The 19405-nt window shown below is 44.3% G+C and overlaps 1 protein-coding gene across 1 annotated transcript; it reads right to left on the reverse strand.

Annotated features, from left to right (window-relative positions):
- Positions 1 to 371: 371 nt before the first annotated feature.
- emilin2a (elastin microfibril interfacer 2a) lies at positions 372 to 18179 on the reverse strand. The gene is made up of 9 exons (XM_069157736.1): positions 17908 to 18179; positions 17191 to 17316; positions 14342 to 14532; positions 12261 to 14216; positions 4792 to 5142; positions 3084 to 3137; positions 2584 to 2643; positions 2317 to 2457; positions 372 to 1149 (listed from the first exon to the last, which is right to left on the reverse strand). Exons 1-9 carry the CDS (start codon positions 18051 to 18053, stop codon positions 806 to 808), a joined length of 3369 nt encoding a protein of 1122 aa, XP_069013837.1. The 5' UTR covers positions 18054 to 18179; the 3' UTR covers positions 372 to 805.
- Positions 18180 to 19405: the final 1226 nt, after the last annotated feature.

Genomic DNA, 19405 nt, shown 5'->3' on the forward strand with positions numbered 1-19405 from the left:
CAAATCCTTCAGGAAGTTTCTGTTGGTTTTTAATGAATATCCCAAACATTTATAAAAAATAAAAAAAAAAATCAACTTTGAATAGAGTTGTTCTCTTTTTAAAGGTTCCTACAGTTTGCCTGTGGAAAAACTTATACCTCTCATGAGTGATGAGAAGGGAAATGTATTTTTCATCCACACCCACTTTATGGAACAACCCAAATGTTTTTTTTTTTTTTTTTCCTTCTAACCTCGTCTTTGTCTGTGCAGTCTCTGAAGCCGTCCAAGTTTGTACCATTATTATTAAAACCTTGTTTTCCGCATCGATCTCTTAACGAAAGATTATTAATCGTCAATGTGAGAGTAGCTGTACACAGTAACAGGAAGTGAGCTCATGTTTAAAGGTGATTTATTGGTTTATTGCTTAACAAACAATATATTCCTCTGATAGCTGGTCATACTGTATATAATAAGTCTTTGAAATGGTGTTCCTAAAATACAAAAATGACATTTTATGAGTTTTAATGTTAATTTACAAATACTTCTACACGAGACATTCACAATAGATACAAAACTTCCAACTTGATAATCAAATATATTAGATACAAATCCTGCTACTCGCGTTCAGGGATCTTTGGCAAATGGCTTACAAATAGCATTATAACAACTTCTTAACTGAATTTATATTCTTCGCACAGCGGCGCTGCATGTTCAATAGCTGTATCACAGCAAATCGGTGAAAAACGTGGTTTCTTCAACATTTCCTCCAGTCCAACTCTCTGGGAACAAATTAGTCCTCGCTGCTTCCGGCCAGCTGAGCGCCGTCTTATGTTTTGGCCTGCGGCGCGTACAGGAAGACGGCGCTGTAGGAGGAGAGGATCTCCCTGGCCTCGGTGGTGGCCAGCTGGCCTCCGGTCCTCACCAGACCCACGCGGTCCCCTTTCCTCAGAGGCAGGATCAGGCCGAAGGACACCGTGCCCCCGCAGCCGCACTCGCGCCGACCGGCCGCCGCGGCCCCGCGCCGACCCGCCGCCGCGGGCCCCGCCGAGCTCTGCAGCCGCTGCACGCTGCGGTTGGACACCGACAGGACGGCCTCGATCCGGTCGCCCGGCTTTGCAACCAACAGACCCGAGACCAGGTAGCGGCCGTCCTGTGGTACGGTGAAGACCCCTGCGGGTGAGAAAGGAGACGCTTCAGTCTGGGTTTGAGCAGATTCATTCAATTCAATTCAACTTTATTTATGCAGCGCCGAATCGTAACGTGGGTTATTTTCATGGCACTTAACACATTGAAGTCCTTAACAGCAAGACGTTACAATATTATACAGCGAAACCCAACCATTCAACGATTAGTATTAGTGGCTGTATAGAGTCACGAGTCTACTTCTGTTTGTTTGTAAAGCCAACAATGAATTCATCCTACTGACAGGTTTTTGACTGCAGCCGAAGTCTGATGTATCTTATTTCTCTGTGCTACAGAACTCCACTGCTGCCCAAATAAGCACTAACGCACACAAGTTGAACGAACCGTTGCACTGGGTGAACATGGGCACTGTAAATTATTTAGTTGTCTGACTTGACATCTGACACGATCCTGCCTCAATTACTCACTAGAGCGCACATTATGTATTAATCCACAAGCGAGTTTCTCTTTGTACAAAGTGCAGCACATTGCCCAGCCTTTTAATAATATACTGTGTATATATTATATATGAGTTAATGAGACCGAGATTTTAAACTCTGTATTTGTTCATATTTAAAACTTTAAACTTGCAATAACTGACTTTTTTTTTTTGTTGGTTTTTTTGGCCTCTTGGTGGCAAGTAAAAACAGACTGAACACAAAACTGACATCTCACCGCCGTCTATGTCAAGACCGGAAAATTGCCTAATTCCAGCACGCACGCAACAGACACAGTGCAATATTAGCTTTAATTTGAGACCAATATTCTCTGGCTTTTTTAGCTCCGTTTTGGTCTCTACCAGCTCCGAATGAAAAGTTCTCAGGGCTTTGAGTTAATCGATTGTCTGCTGAGGTCAGCAGCTCGTAGCTGACTGTGCGTGTAACGTCTGTTGTTGGGCCTTGTTGCCGGAAGAGCTTCCTGTTCCCGGTGTAGCGTAAATTCAAAACGATGTGCTAAAAGAAACAGAAACGCTTCAGAGTCCTGAGGAGTTTAAAAAAAAAAAAAAAAAAAAAAAAAAAGGTATTGACTAGTGAAGCTTTAAATCCCATTTGCACGATACAGTAGAAACACAACATCGCACCCGTGTATTTTCCACGTACCGCAGTGCCCACAACGAGTATTTAACTCCCGTTTTGGTTGCGTGTGAAGGTATACCTGTGTGGGGGTTGTAGTGTCCCCCGTCGTTGACCAGGACTCTGTTAAAACGGATGGTGCCGAAATCCCCAGAGAAAGACTGCTGCGTGAGGCCGGCGGAGAAGGAGAAGGGATCTGCGAAGACGCCGTTGTCCACTGAAACTGGACCGAGAAGCACACGCGTCACTCATTCGGCAGTTCGAGTCCTCATATTGGAGCGAATTACAATTTTGTCCTTGCGAAATGCTGAGAGAGACTTGAGGGGTTGTTTTCCAGGAGGGTGTTTACCTGGCGAGTCCGCGGGAGCTTGGTGCATCAGGTCCCAGGGCACCTTCGCTACTGCGGGAGCTACAAGGTACAATTAGTACAAACCACGTCAATTCGTCATGTAATGTTACTGTTGCGGCTGTAAGCCGACAGGGTAATATCTTTATATTCATTAATGTCTCATTGAGCGGGGTTTTTTTTATTTTTATTTCAGTGACTATAGCTGTGATCTGCTTAAGTAATGCCTTTTTTATTCATCACGTCCAATTGTAAAATTAGCCCGACGACCCGGGATAAAACTTTCCAGAGAACGCCCGCAGACCAGCTTAAAATCCCTTCCACAACCCGCCCACGCTTCCTTAAGCCAAACACATCCAGTTCCCACTCCCTCACACTCCCGGGCTACAAATTATTCACAGCTTTTCCAATTATTATTTTTTTTTTTTTTTAACACTGCTGTAGTAGAATAGCAAAGCCTGCAGATGCACGCAAGGTAACTTGATAATGAGGTGCTCCAGTACCTCTGCGGCTGGCTGATTGAGGCTTGAAGGATGCCGGCTGCAGCGGAGGATAGCCTGCAAAAGGAGAAACACAAACACATGATGTTTCATCATCATCTGAAGAGAAGTGCCGGAGACGACAGTTTGGTTTTCCATCTGCGCGCTTTGGCCAAACACTTGAGAGTCTCCCAGAAGAGGTGTAAATTAAAAGCATTTTTAAATCCAGAGTCCATCGTTTTGGTTTTTGCATGTGGCTTTTTTTTTTTTGGAATCAGGTTGAATTTAATTGAGCTGCTTCAGTTTAGTAGAATCGGGCGCGCACGGCCTCATCCGAGCCTTGTAAGAGCCCGTTTTATTACAAAATTGTATCCAACTGCCGTAAAATTACAATAAAAACCAAACAATTGTTAGAATTCCTGTATAAAAAAAAAAAAAAAGATGCAAGAAAGAATATTAACTGAAACCAAAGCCGGAAAATATGGATAAATTAAGAGAACAGCAGATCGTTGATCACAGAGTTGATCGTTTTTAATATAGTTTTGATTCTTGGGTCAAGATTTTCGATTATTCTCCCACACTGTCAGTGAGCAGCAACAGAATAACCGACGTAGGCCGTTCTCTCTTCCTTTGCTGCCAAAAAAAACCCCGTGGCGGTTAGAACAAAGCCTTCGTGTAGTTATTGATATCTCATTTAATCTCCCTTTGTGCCCTCCAGTTAATTCAATCCACAACTATCTAAATCTGTTTTCGGTTGTCTCTCCCGTCAAATTGGATTTGGCCTCCACTGAAAGCCTTTTGTTCTAGAAATCGTAAACGTGCATCACGAAACAAAACAAAAAAAAGACTGAAACGGGCGGACACTCGCTTCTGAAATTTTGTCGACGTCTGACGTGACCGTGGACTGGCAGCTCTGTTAAAATGAAGATACTTGCAGTGCATATGTTACGTCACACGTGTGGTGAATGCCGGCTCGTCACCGCAGCGACGACAGGTTCCAGTTTCAGCAGACTCAGTGGTAACAACTTTATGTTTAAAAAAAAAAAAAAAAAGGCACTTCAGCCAGTAACGCAGTTCCTCTTCTCTCGTACATACCGCAAGGTAACTACAGTGTGTAGTTCAGTGGCACCAAGTATTCATACTGTAATTTTCATTTAATGGCTTCCTGAATCTGCTTCGGGGCTGGAAATCCATGTGGGGGTTTTTTTTTGGGGGGGGGGGGGTTAAAACTAAAAAGAGACTTAATGCAGATATTTGGTGTTCGTACCTATTTAGAGAACCACTTGCAGCCATGACTGTAGACAAATGCTGCAAACACGGATGTTGCTGCAAAGAAGCTCCAATTTCAGACCCGTCTTCAACCTGACAGCTCAGAAGATTTATACAAACGCTACAGTTTCACGGTGGCCGCCCGAGATTAACGCCACCAATTCGGTACCTGACAAAATATGAAATATGGTCACAATCCCCCCCCCCCTTCTGTTCCTGAGTTATTGCATCGCGTTGGCAAAAATGGGACGATGTGAGGCAACTGTGACCTTTGACCTGCAAAATCTAATCACGTCATCCTTGGGACCAAGTGACCTTTTGTGCCAAATTTGAATGAATTCCCTGAAGGTGTTCCTGAGATATCATGCTCACGAGCCGGAGCCCGACGGACAGATGGACAGATTGATTGACCATCATCATCATCATCATCACCATCATCACCATCGCCATCGGCATCACTCACCTGGTGCTCCAGCAAACCCTTTGACAGGCCTGCTTCTCAGTGAGTCCTCAGAGTCTCTTCGTACAGTCACCCTGCGGATGTACCCCGGAGGTCCGGCCTCTCCGGTCTCCACCACGGGCCTGGTAGGGATCCGAGGCAGAGGGGGCGGGGCCGGCTGATGGGGGCTGGAGGGCTGGCTCGGCGGACTGATCTTGATCGTGTGCGTGTTGGGCTGTGCCGACTGCCTGGGGTTGTACGGCTGCCTGGGGCTGGACGGCGGCGGAGGGATAATGAGAGGGATGTGGATTTGTTGGATTCTGGTTCTGCGTGTATCTGGCAAAGAAGCTGGCCTCTCTGGTTGCAAGGTCATTCCTGGGAAAGTGAAAGAAAAGGAAAGACGAGACCGTAAATGCCCAATTTACTTTCTAACTGGGCATCATCATCAAACATAAAACATTTCTGGTCACAACAATTCTTTACAATCAACTTCAAAGTTTTGGAAAATGCAAGCATACATTACTTCTTTTTTTTTATTACTTTTTGCTTGTAAATGCCACTCTAGCGCATTCAGACCAAACCTCCTTCTTCTCTTTACAAGTTTTCATTTAACAACTTGTTTTCTGATGACGGGCCAAATTAGACTTGGTTTGTACTACGCGTCCCAGCTTTTTTTGTTGGTTTTTTTTTGTATTTATTTCTTTTTTTAAACCATTATTGCCCTTCGGAAAAGCAAAGTGGACCCTCGGAGTGAGTTTTAGGCAACGAGAACCATCCGAACGGAAACCACTTGGCCGCTAGCCAGACACCCTGAGAGCACAGACGTTACCTGGCCCTCTGAGGGGGGCGCGTACAGACGCTGCGAGAGTGTCCCGGGGACAAATAACAAAAGTAATTACAGTACCTGCTTTGTGTCAGCCCCGTCTCACAACCAGGTGTCGCACAGATTTAGGTCACACCGCATTTAAGATTGGGTGGAGGGCTTTGTTCAGTAAATGGCTTGTTTGATGCTTTATGTATCTGTAGTGTGGTTTAAAGCTTGTGTGTGTGTGTGTGGGGGGGGGGGGGGGGGATACCAACTTATTCCAAATGAATGGATGGTTTAGAATGGGTACGGGCAGAAAAAGCTCTGCTATTTCAAGAAGTTTTCAAATAATACAGACAACAAAGATTCTGCAGGGAGATCAAAGACACGAACTATAATACACTGAATTTCGAAAAAGATTTCTCTAAACACATGTGAATGTTAAATCTCAGCAAAGCAAATAATACCAAAAGCTTCAACACGTGGTAGATATGAAGGTCTGATCAGGGTAACGGTGAGAGATGTTGCTTATAAAGGCTGCTTTGTGCCTCTGTATGACTCATCATTGCATTTCACTGGTCAGCTGTCATAATCGGCCGTGGATGCTGATGCAAGAAGAAAACAGCTGATAGCAGAGGAGCTCATTTAAGCGCTCCACGTGAAGCAACAATGCTCTATTGAAAACCAGGCTAACAGTACCCAGCATGCTCGCTGCTTCGTGAGGCCGAGCTGAAGCAAAAACTGACGGTTTGAGCTCGATGCTAATGTCAGCATGCCAACATGCGCCCGTGCACATATCAACATGCCGCCGTTTAGCTGATCATGTTTACCTTCTTCATTGTCTGAGTTTTTAGCGCATTACCATCCTTCTTTCTGCTAATTAGATCCAATTACAACTTCAAATGAATGTTAACCTGAAAGTCATTTGGAACGCAGTCGTTAGCGCAGACGTGTCTGTCCCCCCAGGGCCATAAAAACATGATTAGTTTGCACTTTACAAGAAAAAGTCATGGATACTTTAAAGTTCCCTCCAGACAGGTTCAATGACAAACAAGTACTCTACTTTGACTAATGATTTGTATCTGATATTATTTTTTCCATAAATAAAAGCTCAATTACCTGTTGATAGATTCTTATGTCACCCACGCCTCATCTGTCGTTTAAAAATCAGGAACCTATGCATATGTAAATATTTCTAAGTTTGAAAGTTTAACCGATGGTTACTTACCCACTGACACAGACGGCACCCGTGTTGTGTCATGTTTTGTTGTAATATTTTGTCAAAGTAAGATTCCCAACCAGCATTCACACTTAAATCCACAGGCCTTTGAAATAAGCTTTAGTTTTGTGCAACCAAAATAATAATTTATAATGACTGTAAATAATGATTCATGAAAGCTGTCGGTTCTGCCAGAGCCAGAAAAAAAAATGTATTCAGTTAAATTATAACTGTTAATTCAACTGTACATTCAGTCAGTGATCGGAAGTACCTGAAAGCAACTGTGTTACATTAGTCTGCCTGTTGCTCTAGATTATGAAAGTAATTAGCCACTCTGTTCTCATCGAATAAAACATCATCAACCGTCAACAAAATTCTTCCTTCTGCCTGCAAGTGATACCACAAGCTACTCAGAAGCCACATGTATAATCAAAAACAAATTAAACCCAGCAATCATTGAGATAATCAGAAATCTCTTCTTCATTTCCTCCCAATGCCTCCTTCAGGACGCCGGTTGGCTGAGTGCATATTTCCCATGAGCTCTCAGTCTGCGTCTCACCAAGGGGGGCAACCGCAAAGTCGAAGAAAAAAAAAAAAAAACACACAGAATGGCGCAGATGTTTCACACGCGTGCCGCTGCAACCGAGAGCATCACCAGAACCAGATGTTAATGCTCACGGGCAGATCGAGACGCTGCAGAAGAGAGGGCGACTTTAGTCACTCACGCTTCCACAGAATTAGGTGACAGCGTGAGTGCTCAGAAAGTGTGGAGGAATATCGCAGCAGACGGGCTCGATCGCGCGAAGGAAAATGGTGTCGGGGGGGTGGGGGGGGCAGCGAGCAGGGTGTGGCGGTTACATACAATAATGCACCGCTCACAGTCTGACATACATTTTTTTTTTTTTCTTTTACTCTTTTCTCGAGGTGCACATGGACACAATTTCATCCTCCACCCCATTTTCCTCCAGTGATCTTAATAATGGGGAGGCTCAAACTGTGCAATGCATGGCAGACCTCTGGGACTCCCATTGTGCGTATGGGTCTCCGCTGAAGACTTCCAGATGGGTTCCCGGGTCAGCGATGGAAACACCTCACCTCGCAGCTTCAGATATCTCACCAGGGAAACAGTCAAAGCGCCCCTCAAAATTCTGGTGGTGACTGAATATACACAGTGTGTGTGTGTGTGTGTGTGTGTGTGTGTGTGTGTGTGTGTGTGTGTGTGTGTGCGTGTGTGTGTGTGTGTGGTGGTGTCTAATACAATTTTCCATTCTTCTACGACAGACACCCTTTGACTTCAAAAAGCCTTTCATGTCTTGTTTTTTCTTGGATTTCCTCATCACAGTGGACATTTAATCTTACTCACTGTCTCCAATATAAAGTCAGAATGATCAATTGCAACGCATTGATCCATGAAATCAAAGCCTTTATTCTATCCCTGCATTAAAACCACTTCTCCTTTTTCTGAAGGTCTCGCATGTCGATAGACACTTACAGGACAGGGTGGAGGGAGAGGAGAAAGAAAAGCCCTCCGGCGTTCTTGGAAGGACAAGCAGAAAGAAGAAAAAAAAAAAGTGGACAGAAGGAGGAGAGCGATAAGGGAGTAAAGCGAGAGCAATTCGGAGATAAGAGTGAGATAAAGAAATGACAGGGATGTGATTGGATCTGGACTGGGATCGTCTCCAAAAAAAAAAAATAAGGGAGTAGGAAAAAAAAAAAGATTGAGAATCGGTTGAGAAAATTCAGCACGAGAAGGTTCGATTAGTCACCATATGAATGAGGAACAGCATGCTCTTTGAAAACAGGAACATTTTTCCATATCTCTACATTTCCTCTGTTAAACTAATTCGCAACCATTAAGATATTAAAATCTCTGGCGTAATTTCAAAATAACTTTGGCAGATCCGTGTAAGATTTCTAAATGATGCAACAGAGCCATTTGAGCTCAACCCCGACTCCCCGCCGGAGAGGAAAAAAACGGCAAAGGAACAAACACAAGTCGGAGCTCTGCAGCAGCTGTGGGCGAAGCAGTGCCAACACTTTGCAACTAAAGTCACACGCTTCCACTCAGCAGTCACACTGAGTAAGGGCGAAGCTATTGCAGTTCATCTTCCAGTTATGTTTTTACAACACCTCATCTGTTCACAGCCTCCTCAGGGTCCTCGCATGACTGCGTGGGGAATATGAGCTCCAACACAGTGAGGAAACATTTCAGTAGGGCTCTCAACCACCGCCACACCCACCGAGCTGGAATTTTTTTTCGGTGGATATTTTATCTCTATTTAGACTATTTCTCCCTTTTCCAAATGTGAAGAAAGCACTAAAATGTTGAGCCACACAGCCCGACTCCCTCTCTTGTGGGATTTAGGAAATGGACATGAAGTAAGAGAAAAGGAGATTTACCCTTAAAGGAAACGTTTAAAACTTTATTGAATTCACTTTTTTTTTATGCTGAGATTTAAATGGGATGATTGACAACGCTCTCGTGTCAACGATAAATAGGAAGCTACCGCCAGCATTTTGCCAAGTTAACTCAGAACAAAGACCAGAAACAGCTTCAGACGAAGTCGGCCGAGCAGCACCTCCAAAGGTCACCGCTTGACACGTTGTATGTTGTTTGTTAAGTCAGTGTAAAAATGACTGTTCGGTGACAATTCAGCCTTTTTACAGAGGGGGTTATGTGCCAAATTATTTCTTGGCCAGAGCCAGTTACCAGGCAACAAGTGGAGCAACCAGGAAGTAGCTGTTGATTTGTCTTACAGCTTTAAAGACGGGTTTTGTTACAGACGACGAGCTGCTCCCCCATCTTCGCAGCCTTTGAGCTGATTTAAATTAGCGGAGTGTAGTTTCGCATTTGCATTTGAGTATAATATTTTTTTTCCCGGTCCTGCAGCTGTACGTGCAGCTCTGTTTGAGTCAACGCTGGGCAGCAGTGCAGGATGAACCAGGTGGTCAGAGTGAGTGTTTGTTGTCGTTCCCAACAGCCCCACTGGAAGGTGGAGTACGAAGCTGGCCATCGGATGGGGGAGAACCGATATCATTTTATCAGTCTTTCCAGAGAGACACTGATTGAGTTGCACTGGCTGACATGAGTTCCACACGTGAAAATTGACCCGCGTAGTTGAGCAACTAATGAAAAGTTTGAGCTAACAAGAGTCGTAGTTTGCAGTGCCCCTTCTCCTCTCTAACCCCCGTTAACGACGTGCAGCGATGGTGAACTTTGGATCGTCTGTCCCCAGATATAGTTACAGAGAATAGTTGACACCGACACCCCCTATCTGATGTTGGAAAGGTGTGGGCGGAGGGAGGGCCTCTGACGCTATCCGACCTTACAACATAAAGTTGGGCGGGGGCGTAAATCCTGCTTAATGTTCCGTGTAAGGTCACGAAATCAAATATCGCTGTTTGGAAATAACAGCCCATATTTGGCAAACAAAATGCCTCCTAGTTTTCCATCACTCCACACCGCAACCATTCATCCATCTGCCCTTCTTCTTCTACTCAGCTCCCTATCACACCATTGTTTTGGACCGTGGTGCAAGAAAGGGCGGCACCGGCGATGGGGCCCCAGTCATGACATCACAGCTGAGGGTAGTTGAGGCATCTGGTCCTGGGTGTGGAGCCCTGCGTCTCCCCTCTCCATCAAAACCGGCTTCCAGCAGTGAGTCAGGGCCCGTAATGAGGACCAGACTCCACACATCAGGCTGAGGTCACCCTATGGGAATCTCTGGTGGCCGGTGTGTGTACATGTGTAAGGAGAAAGGCAGGAGGGAGGGAGGTGTGTTGTGTGTTGTGTGTGTGTGTGTGTGTGTGTGTGTGTGTGTGTGTGTGTGTGTGCGTACTGAGACACTGGGAACTGTGGTTGAGGTCTGCAGTTCTGTGGTAATGAGTCCAAAAAAAAAAAGCTTTGTCATGGTGACAGACCTCACCACTCAGCGTGTTCATAAAGTGACTGGGGGGAAGATGGAAGCAGGCTTGGGTGTTCTGACATTTACATAAGGCAGCAGCGTAGCACAAAACAGTGCGTGTGGATCACCGCAGCAGTTGGGTAGGGCTGTAAAAAATTGAAGATTCTCTTTACCTGTCTCGTTCTCTGCATAAAAAACTGGGGAGTTCGTGGGACAACACGGATCTAAGTCACAGGAAGTGTCCAGTGCGGGCCTCCGCCTCTCGGTGCCGGGACATATTGAATGACATACTCGAGGCGAGCACGGGAGGCCCTGTGAACTCGTGTCCTCCCTCTCCGGGAAATACCCTGTGGCCATTCATGGGATATGATCCTTCCTTCCCAGCCTCCGTTTAAACCAAGCAAGCAGATTGCATTCTATTGAGGATTATCTTCAGGAAAAGTTTGTGTTTGCACAGATGTTAATCACACTCCATAAACTCATATGTTGGAAGTTAAGGAGGAAGCCACAAAAAGATTATCTGTGTTTAGTCAGGATTTTTTTTAATTTTTTTTACCCGACTTCTTTTGGCTAATTCCGGGGCTTGACTGCACCAATGTGGGATTCCACCAGACATTGTGTAACAAATAGGCGTTAAAGCTGCAAAATTGTGCCGCAATCTGAATCTAACTACTGCCGCCCTGTCACGATGAAGCAAAGCCTGCGAACCGCTTCAGGCAGTCAACTTGTAACTGCTAGCATCGTTTTTTTTCACCACAAGACACTGTACATCAAGCACACCGTTTTCATCGTGGTGTTGCATTTATGCAATCAGTCTCACTCTTTTGCTGCCATACGACAGCCGCTTGCTGCTGTTATTAATTTAATAAGCACTTCCTCCGAGCCAGAATTCACCTTCAGGTTCTGAAGGCGCCAATCAAAGAGAGTTTCAGATGGTCAAACGGCGTCCGTGTGACCCTTTTGGGGGACCGTGTCTATCTTTAATCTGACATTTAGGAGTAACTCAACTGGTGTGCAGAGACTAGAAAGTTGTTAAAGTTTGTACTTTTTCATTCTTTACACAGCTACTTCTGTCATATTTTGTAAAACGAGTACAACACTGAGTGCCTTCCAGGAAAGACTTTCCAAAAGTAGTGTAGTGGGCACTGATATTCCCATCTGAGTGACTATTTGCTTCTTGCCACTCTATGATGCCAAACGTTTCAGCCCACCTTGGTTTGTTTCCATTCTGAAAAGCTATAAAAGCTTTTTCCACGTCATGTCTTCATGTGACACAATCTACGAGCACACACGTATGTTACGCAGCCGTTATTGTCGCTTCCCATTTCATGCCGTGTTGAGCTTCCTTTTGAGGAGTGACCATGTTCGAGTGTGATACCCCAAATTTCAAAGCTCTACATACTATCCATTCCTAATCCATCCCGCCCATGTTTACTGGCGAAATATAAAGCTTTTGATGTTGATTCCAAAGTGATGTCCTCTGGTTGCCTTCGTTAATATCAGTGGGAGCCTAAAAGGTCAGTCAATGATATCATCGAACTATCACCAAAAAACGCCAACTCACCTGGTTCTTTAGCAACGACGTCTTTCAAAACGTGTTTGGCCATCGCCGACAGCTGTGCCTGGAATCTCTGCAAGGAGTTCTGCAGCGCGATGATGTCCGCGCTGTGATTCCCACAGGTGACATTCATTCTGTCGACGCAGTTCCGCAGGCCACCGACATGCCTCTCCAGCCCGTCCTTCAGGTCTCTGATGTTGGCAGAAACCCCATCTAACCTCCCACACACCTTTTCAAGTCTGGACACACGTCCGTCCACAGCGGAGATTCCGTCAGAAACACCTTGTGTGTTGTGTTTGCATTGACTCAGTTCAGACGACACCTGGTGACTAAGCGCATCAAGCCTGTTCCTCAGCTCCTCCACCTGACGGTCGGTGGCGTCGGGTGAAGCCCCGCTGTTCCGCGCTGGACTTCCAGCTCCGCTCTGCTCTGCATGGCAGCATGTTGAGTTTATTCTTTGCACATCCTGGTTGTATTTGCTCAGGGAGTCACTGAGGCCATTAACAGCACCAGCCAGGCCGAGCACATTATCTTGAAGATTAATGAGTCCCTTCTGGAAATCCTCCATCGTCTTCACACGTCTCTCGTTTCCGGATGTCTGCCTATTAACAAGGTCCTCCAGTTGGCTGAGCTTGTCCGTGTTGGAGCTGACATCCGTGTGAAGAACATCCAAGTCGTTCCTGTACCGCTTCAGGTCCTTGAAAAAGTTCTCCAGACCATTCGGTCCAGGCGCAGAACTTTCGGCACCTTCAGAAATCCCAGAGCCTGAACATCCTGCCGAGCACAACTCTCCAATGGCATTAACCTTATCATCCAAACCCCGGAGGAGGAACTTGTTGTTGTTGACTTGTGCCTTGATGGCATCAACAGAGTTACGAAACATCCCTGGGAAGGAGTTGTTGCTCATTTCGACCAGCATGTTTGTAAACTGGTCCTCCATGGTGTTCAAACGTTCATCGAAAAGCTGTCGAAGTGCTACCACTTCGTCTGTGATTGTACGGGTAAGCTTCTCTTCGATGTAGAAACAGTGAGCCTCTGCATTTTGTTCCGTGATATTTACACGCGCCTCCAGCTCCTCAATCAATAGGCCAAAATCATTGACTTCTGGAGGTGCAGAAAGGTGTGCCAGCTCATTGTCAATACGGACATTCAGGATGCGGTGAGCCTCTGCAATACGGTCAATCTCCCGCCACAGGTCTTTGTGGTCACCGTGGTCCTTTTCCTCTTTGGTTGGGTCTGTCTCCCTTTGAGTTTGGACAGGTCCGTCTGCGGCTGCCATGTCTAGACGCAGTGCCCGGATCTCCTTTCTCAGATTAGCCTCCTTGGCATCCACCAGCTTGGTCAACTGGACCAAACCTTGGTCATAGCTGTCTTCACAGGTCTTCTGCACCGTCTGGATCTTCTCATTGCATGAGCTCTGTAGTTTGGCCGTCTGTTCCTCCACATTCTGGTCCAGATCCTTCTTCAGCTTCTCATACTTTCCATCAATGTAAGTTTGAATAACATCAAACTCCGCTATGGGTGGAGTCTGAGACTGGGAAGCATCCATCAGGACACGTATCTGCCCCTCATGACTTGTTGAGATCCCTCTTAAGTCTTCCAGAGCTTCGTCTTTGTTCTTCAGTGCATTGCTGATATCATCCAGACGAGCTTCTATTTTTTCTAGTGCCTCCCCAGCAATCCCACCTCTGGTCGCCTGGTGGCCATCCAGCACAGCCGGGTTCTCCTCTGTACCTCCGGCCGTGTCGCTGTCTGGCGGGCGCATGTTGTTCAGAAGTGTCACCAGCATCTTCTTTGTGTCATCCTGCAGGTCTGTGCGGAGGTTGGCAGTTAACCCTGCCAAAGCAGACTGGAGATCCAGGACTGTCTGTGACAGGCGCTGAACTTCACCTTCCAGAAGAAGCACCTTATCTGTCCCGCCATGCCTCGTCTCATGGTGCGCTGTCTCTCTGCGTTCTGGCCCTGTGATTATGGAACAAGTTATTAATTCTTATAAAACAACACAAACAAATAGTTTTGGCTTTCTTGTCTAATTTAGTATAAACTGATAAAAACCCTAAAGGTGGAAGAGAAAATGGTTTTCTTACTTTGCGTGTGTCTGGTTGTATGTCCTGGACTCGGTGGGAGGTAAGGCTGTGTTTCCTGCACTGTTTGTCGATCCGGGGCCGGTTTTAAATCTTTACAGTTTGGACCTTGGTAACCAGGACAGCATCTCCACTCTAACTCTGTGACTGTCTTGTAGGCAATCTTGTATGTGGGTCGAAACCGAGCTCGGTATCTGTAACAGAGAGCAGAATAATCAATAAGATTTGTGTCTGAAAATCTCCAACAAACATAAATATGAAGAGGGAACATCAGACTTTATCTCAGATTAAACCCAGGCTATTTGTGAAGTGTTGTCAGTGTTATGGTAGAACTACACTGCTATTCCAAAAACAAGAAACAGTTAAAGTAATATACATTTTTCTTATGAGGTGTTGACCCCTGTAATCACCAAAATGTCTTTTGTTTTTTGGACATGGCCATTTTCGAGCTCCTTCACCATTCCCCAGCACACGCAAATGCCTAAGTTCTAGCCAAAGGAAACATTTCCCAAAGAAACAATGGATGACATCACTTCCCCGAAGGCAGGGGTCATGTCATCTGGAACATCTGGAAAGTTGGTGTCTGAAACAATCATCTTTGTCCATTTCCCAACTATCACTGATAACACTGAAGCTCGACGAGCAGAAAAAAAGACAAGTAAAAACCAGTGGGAGAGCAACACTTTCCATCTGTAATCAACAATGTGTACTTCCATCTCAACCTAACATAAGCTAATACGAGATCAACGCTTTATTTCATAATTTGAGGAGTCTGTTGTCACTGGCAGCTCAGCTTTACACAGAAACTTGGAAATGTGCTCGGATGACCTAAGAACGATCAGCTTCCAGGAATCGTTTCCACAGCACAGGGGCTCTTGTGCGTCTGTTGGTGTAAACAGATCACAAAGCTAAACCACAGACAGCATGTGTTTAGATCTAACAATGATTCACAAAGCAAAATATATTAAATTGCAACACATCTTCCAGTGCAGAATTATAACTGTTACTCACCAATTACTGGTACAGATGCCCCTATACAACATAATGCTTTGTTTCAAAGATTTTGGGTTTGGATACGGGCTCTAATCAAATTGTTTCTTTGACATGATTTATTACTACGTAAGAATTAGAAAGAGGGAAATGAAATAGTTGTGGTAAGAAGTGTCCATACTGTAAAAAATACATTAATATTTTGCTTACAAGCTTGCATTTTTAACGATGACAATGAATCCCATGCTCTATCTCAAATGTTTATCTGCATTAATTTAGCATAGAAATGAATGCAGCTCCCGAAGACGGCTTGAACAAGATTCCGAATGATGTGATTTCCAACTGAATTAATGGCAAAGTCTATAATTTTTCCATGATAATTATGAACGCTGCAACAGGACATTGAGTTAGTGAAGGCTAAATACTTGCTAATGACCAATAATCAACCATGAATTATCTGTTTACGTATGATAACACATCTGAACACTAGAGAAAACTACATGAACAAATATGCACATGTAGAAAGATCTGTTGAGGAGGTGTCATTTTGAAATGAAAGTCAACCCTTGATTCTGGAGTACATGTTAGAAAAGTGTGAAATCACAAAATCAAAATGAAACTGGTCTAAATGTCAGTAAACATTCAGAGTACATGAGTCATAAACGTTTTCATTGATTCCCATTGTGCCATTCCTAATCTTGGACGGTTGGCAGTCCAATTAAGCTAATTTACAGTATAAACTCATACTTCTGATCAATTCTGGGCCCAATTCTAAGAGTTCAGTCTGGTATCACACCAAAGCATGTAATACACCCATCAGTCCACAGGATATCGTGTTAGTGTCACAATTTGCCTCACCTGGGTGTAGAAAGTAAGGTGCCTTAGGTTTAGGTCCCAAAAAGCCCATAGTTAGGTTTAATAGATCAGGGTTTATGTTAAGTGAGACTGTCGCATTTTGGTAAGGGTTAGGCACAAAAAGTACTTGATTAGGTTCAGGAAAAAAAAAATCTGTGTTTGGGTTCAAAGAATTTTGCCGAAGGAATGTTCCGTAAGTCATGTAAGTTAAATACGTTAACGTCAAGTAAAAAGAAATCCACATCATTTTTTGCTTTCTCGTGGACTTGGAACATTGGTCTCCTACATGAAAGTCCTGTTTTTGTTCCGCTGGTTATACACATCTGTACTTTTTACGCCGAGGAGAAGCAAAACGTGACACTGACATGTTACCCTCTAGTGGACAGACTGGTGAATTACAAGCTTTGGCGCGATACCAGGCTGGAGAGTTATACTGGCGACCTGACCAGGATGTACGCTAACTCACCTTTCAAAGCCCTGATGGTCGGCTTCAGTAAAACGTAATTCAATGACTATGCGTTCTGGATTTGGCCAAAAATCTTTCACACATTCGGAAAACACACATTTGTTTTGCTTCTTAACATGCTTATGAAAATGGCAGTATGAAATATTTTTATACATTCAACATGTTGCCTTCTGTTGGAAGCAGTGCAGATACTTGACAGACAGTTCATGTGTGTAAAGGGGAGTTTAGTATTGGCGTTTGCTGGTAACAGATGATTTGATCATCATTTTGTGTAACTACCATATGAACTAGTAAGTTAGTAAATTCTAGTCTTCATTAGTTTTAGGCTACAGTTCCTGTTTAACCCTTTGCCTTTTTCAGTGGGTTTTTAAACTTCCTGGATAAAGCTGTGCTTTTTGGTGCTGCCAACAGATTTTCACAGCCACTGTGGATATTTCTGCCTCCAGCTCTCTCTGTCATAAAAAAACATTTTGTATCCAGTCTGTCTCATACATCTAAACATGCACTCTCAACCCCTTCTCCCTGCTCCCCGGATGCTCACGTCACTTGTTGCTGGCAGTCGGGCTGGTATGCTGGGCAGGGGGCCACCACGGGCTCCTGGAAGCTCTCCACACTCCCCTGCACGGGGCAGCTCACGGTCTTGTGCACCACATAGGCGCACCAGTTCCTGAGGAGGGAAGCAGAAATAAACAAGAGCCTCGAGATATGTACCAAGAATACAAATTACTTTATAGGAGCGTTGTGCGAATAGGTGGAGTTGGTAGTTTGGCAATACAAATATCATAATTAGTTCCACATGCTTTCCCGAACTTTCCTGAAAGGCTGCGTCATTTCATTGAGATTTTTCCTCATTTTTTCCACAAGTCTGTTTTAATTTATCAGGAAACTTTTGGAAAACGCTCTCATGGTTTCTTGTTGATGAGAGATTGGAGTAATCAGTGACATTCCGGCGTTTATCTGGATCTTATCACCTTTTGGCAACACTGGCAAACTCGAGCCAAATTTAGCCACATGCTGATAAAGGTAAAGTGAACGTTAACGTCCTACAAATGACCATAAGAGGCTAAATCCTCACCGATCCGAGGTCCGTCTGGTCAATGAGAAGTTTGGAACTCATCGGATTTTTATTGCCAGCTGCGCAACGAAATCGCACAGCTTTCCAGCTTTTGGAAAAGTGTAAAACCTGCTTTTCAAGACTATCTCAAAGGCTGCAAAGTTTAAATAGTTCGCCTTAGAAGTATAAAAGCCCGTTACGTACCTGTTTCTGTCTCTGTGTACCACTCCAGTGTGTGCAGACCCATGGAATAAGCCATAAGAGGAGGGAGACCCGTAAGTGAATTGAAAGTTTAAAATCAGTGTGAGAACTGTCCACCGCCAGTCCATCTCTCCATGCCTGTAGTTCATACTTCACAAACACCTTAAAATAAATACTTCTAGCACAAAAAAGGAGGACTTGTTATTATCATGCGCGGCTTTCCCAAACACTAAAGTTACATTGCTCCTGTGACTGACCCAACTCCAGTAAATGAAGTTTGGGGAAGTCCACATTCACTGCAACTCCCTTGGAATGACGTTTAGGGCCCACACCCTCCTCCAAAAAAAAAAAGGGGGGGGGGGGAGAGAAACACTCCAACCTTAAAAAACATGTTTATAGCAAAACAGCTTGTGGTAAAGTTTGTCTTTCATTAAATTATTCTTTTAAGCCCTTGAAAATATTGAGTGATTAATTAATGTGAGAGACTCAGGGGATGCTGCCATAATGAAGTCAGTCACCAGCCAATAGTTCACACCTCACTGATGAATAACAGGGTAATGTCCTTTGATTTCAGCAGCTAGAGTTTAAAGAGGTGTGTATAGTGGAGGCGTTGACGATATTCATGGCCAGGGATAACAGTAGTCATTTACATTTCGTCTGCCCCTTCGGCAAACAGGGATATGGGGAAATATCTTTTATATTTTTTTTCAGCCAAACTGAGCAATTTGCTGATTTCTTAATGTGGATGGAGACAGAAAGTGGAACATTAGTCACACAAACAGTTTCAGTTCACAGCACTTGAGGCAAGAATTCACTGTCAGTGCTTTAGCACTGTGTGAAAGTGTGAGAGCAGGAGAGTTTCCATGCACACAGGGATGCTGTGAAAATTATTTTTGTGAAATGACCTTAAGTAGTTATCCCCTTGTTTCCCAGGGTGATGTCGCTGGGTAAAAAAAAAAAAAAAAAAAAAAAAAAAAATATATATATATATATATATATACATATATAGTGTTGTATATCTTTTTTTTTTCCTGATCAGACAGATGCTGTCAGTTAACACAAAACTGATAATGGCAGGGGGAAAAGAAAAATAGAAGGGGCTGGAGGAGGGGTGAAAATGACCAGGGAGGATTGAGAGTTAAATGAAGACAGAGTGAGAATGCAAAGCACCAGATGTGCTGTAATGATTTAGATGGATGCTGTGCAGCATTGTGGGAGGAAGACATGTTGAACACAAATGGATACGCACACGCACGCGAGTAACATGGCTTTCTCATCTCAAAGAAGCTTTTATCACTGAACAAGCTTTTTTCATGTGAACTGCTGTCAGGCCAGAGATAGCCCTTCCCAAAATAAGACTGCACTGTTTCATCAGGCAGCCTGCAGATCGACCAAAGGAAACATGCTGGAATATGTTATGTAAGTGGATGATGTCTGCAGGGATTTGATCTTCAAATGTTTTATCAATCAAGATGAACTAGCATCATAATATGCCACATAA

The sequence above is a fragment of the Embiotoca jacksoni genome, unplaced genomic scaffold (assembly GCF_022577435.1).
Source record: "Embiotoca jacksoni isolate LCO1_2020_lvr unplaced genomic scaffold, fEmbJac1.0.p SCAF_22, whole genome shotgun sequence".
Taxonomy (NCBI): Eukaryota; Metazoa; Chordata; class Actinopteri; family Embiotocidae; genus Embiotoca; species Embiotoca jacksoni.

Coding starts and splice junctions, on each gene's coding strand:
- emilin2a (XM_069157736.1), bottom strand. CDS start 18,053: ATGAACTACAGGCATGGAGAGATGGACTGGCGGTGGACAGTTCTCACA. Junction 14,217..14,341: donor TACAACCAGACACACGCAAA/GTAAGAAAACCA, acceptor CCATAATCACAG/GGCCAGAACGCAGAGAGACA. Junction 2,644..3,083: donor TCAATCAGCCAGCCGCAGAG/GTACTGGAGCAC, acceptor TGTACCTTGTAG/CTCCCGCAGTAGCGAAGGTG.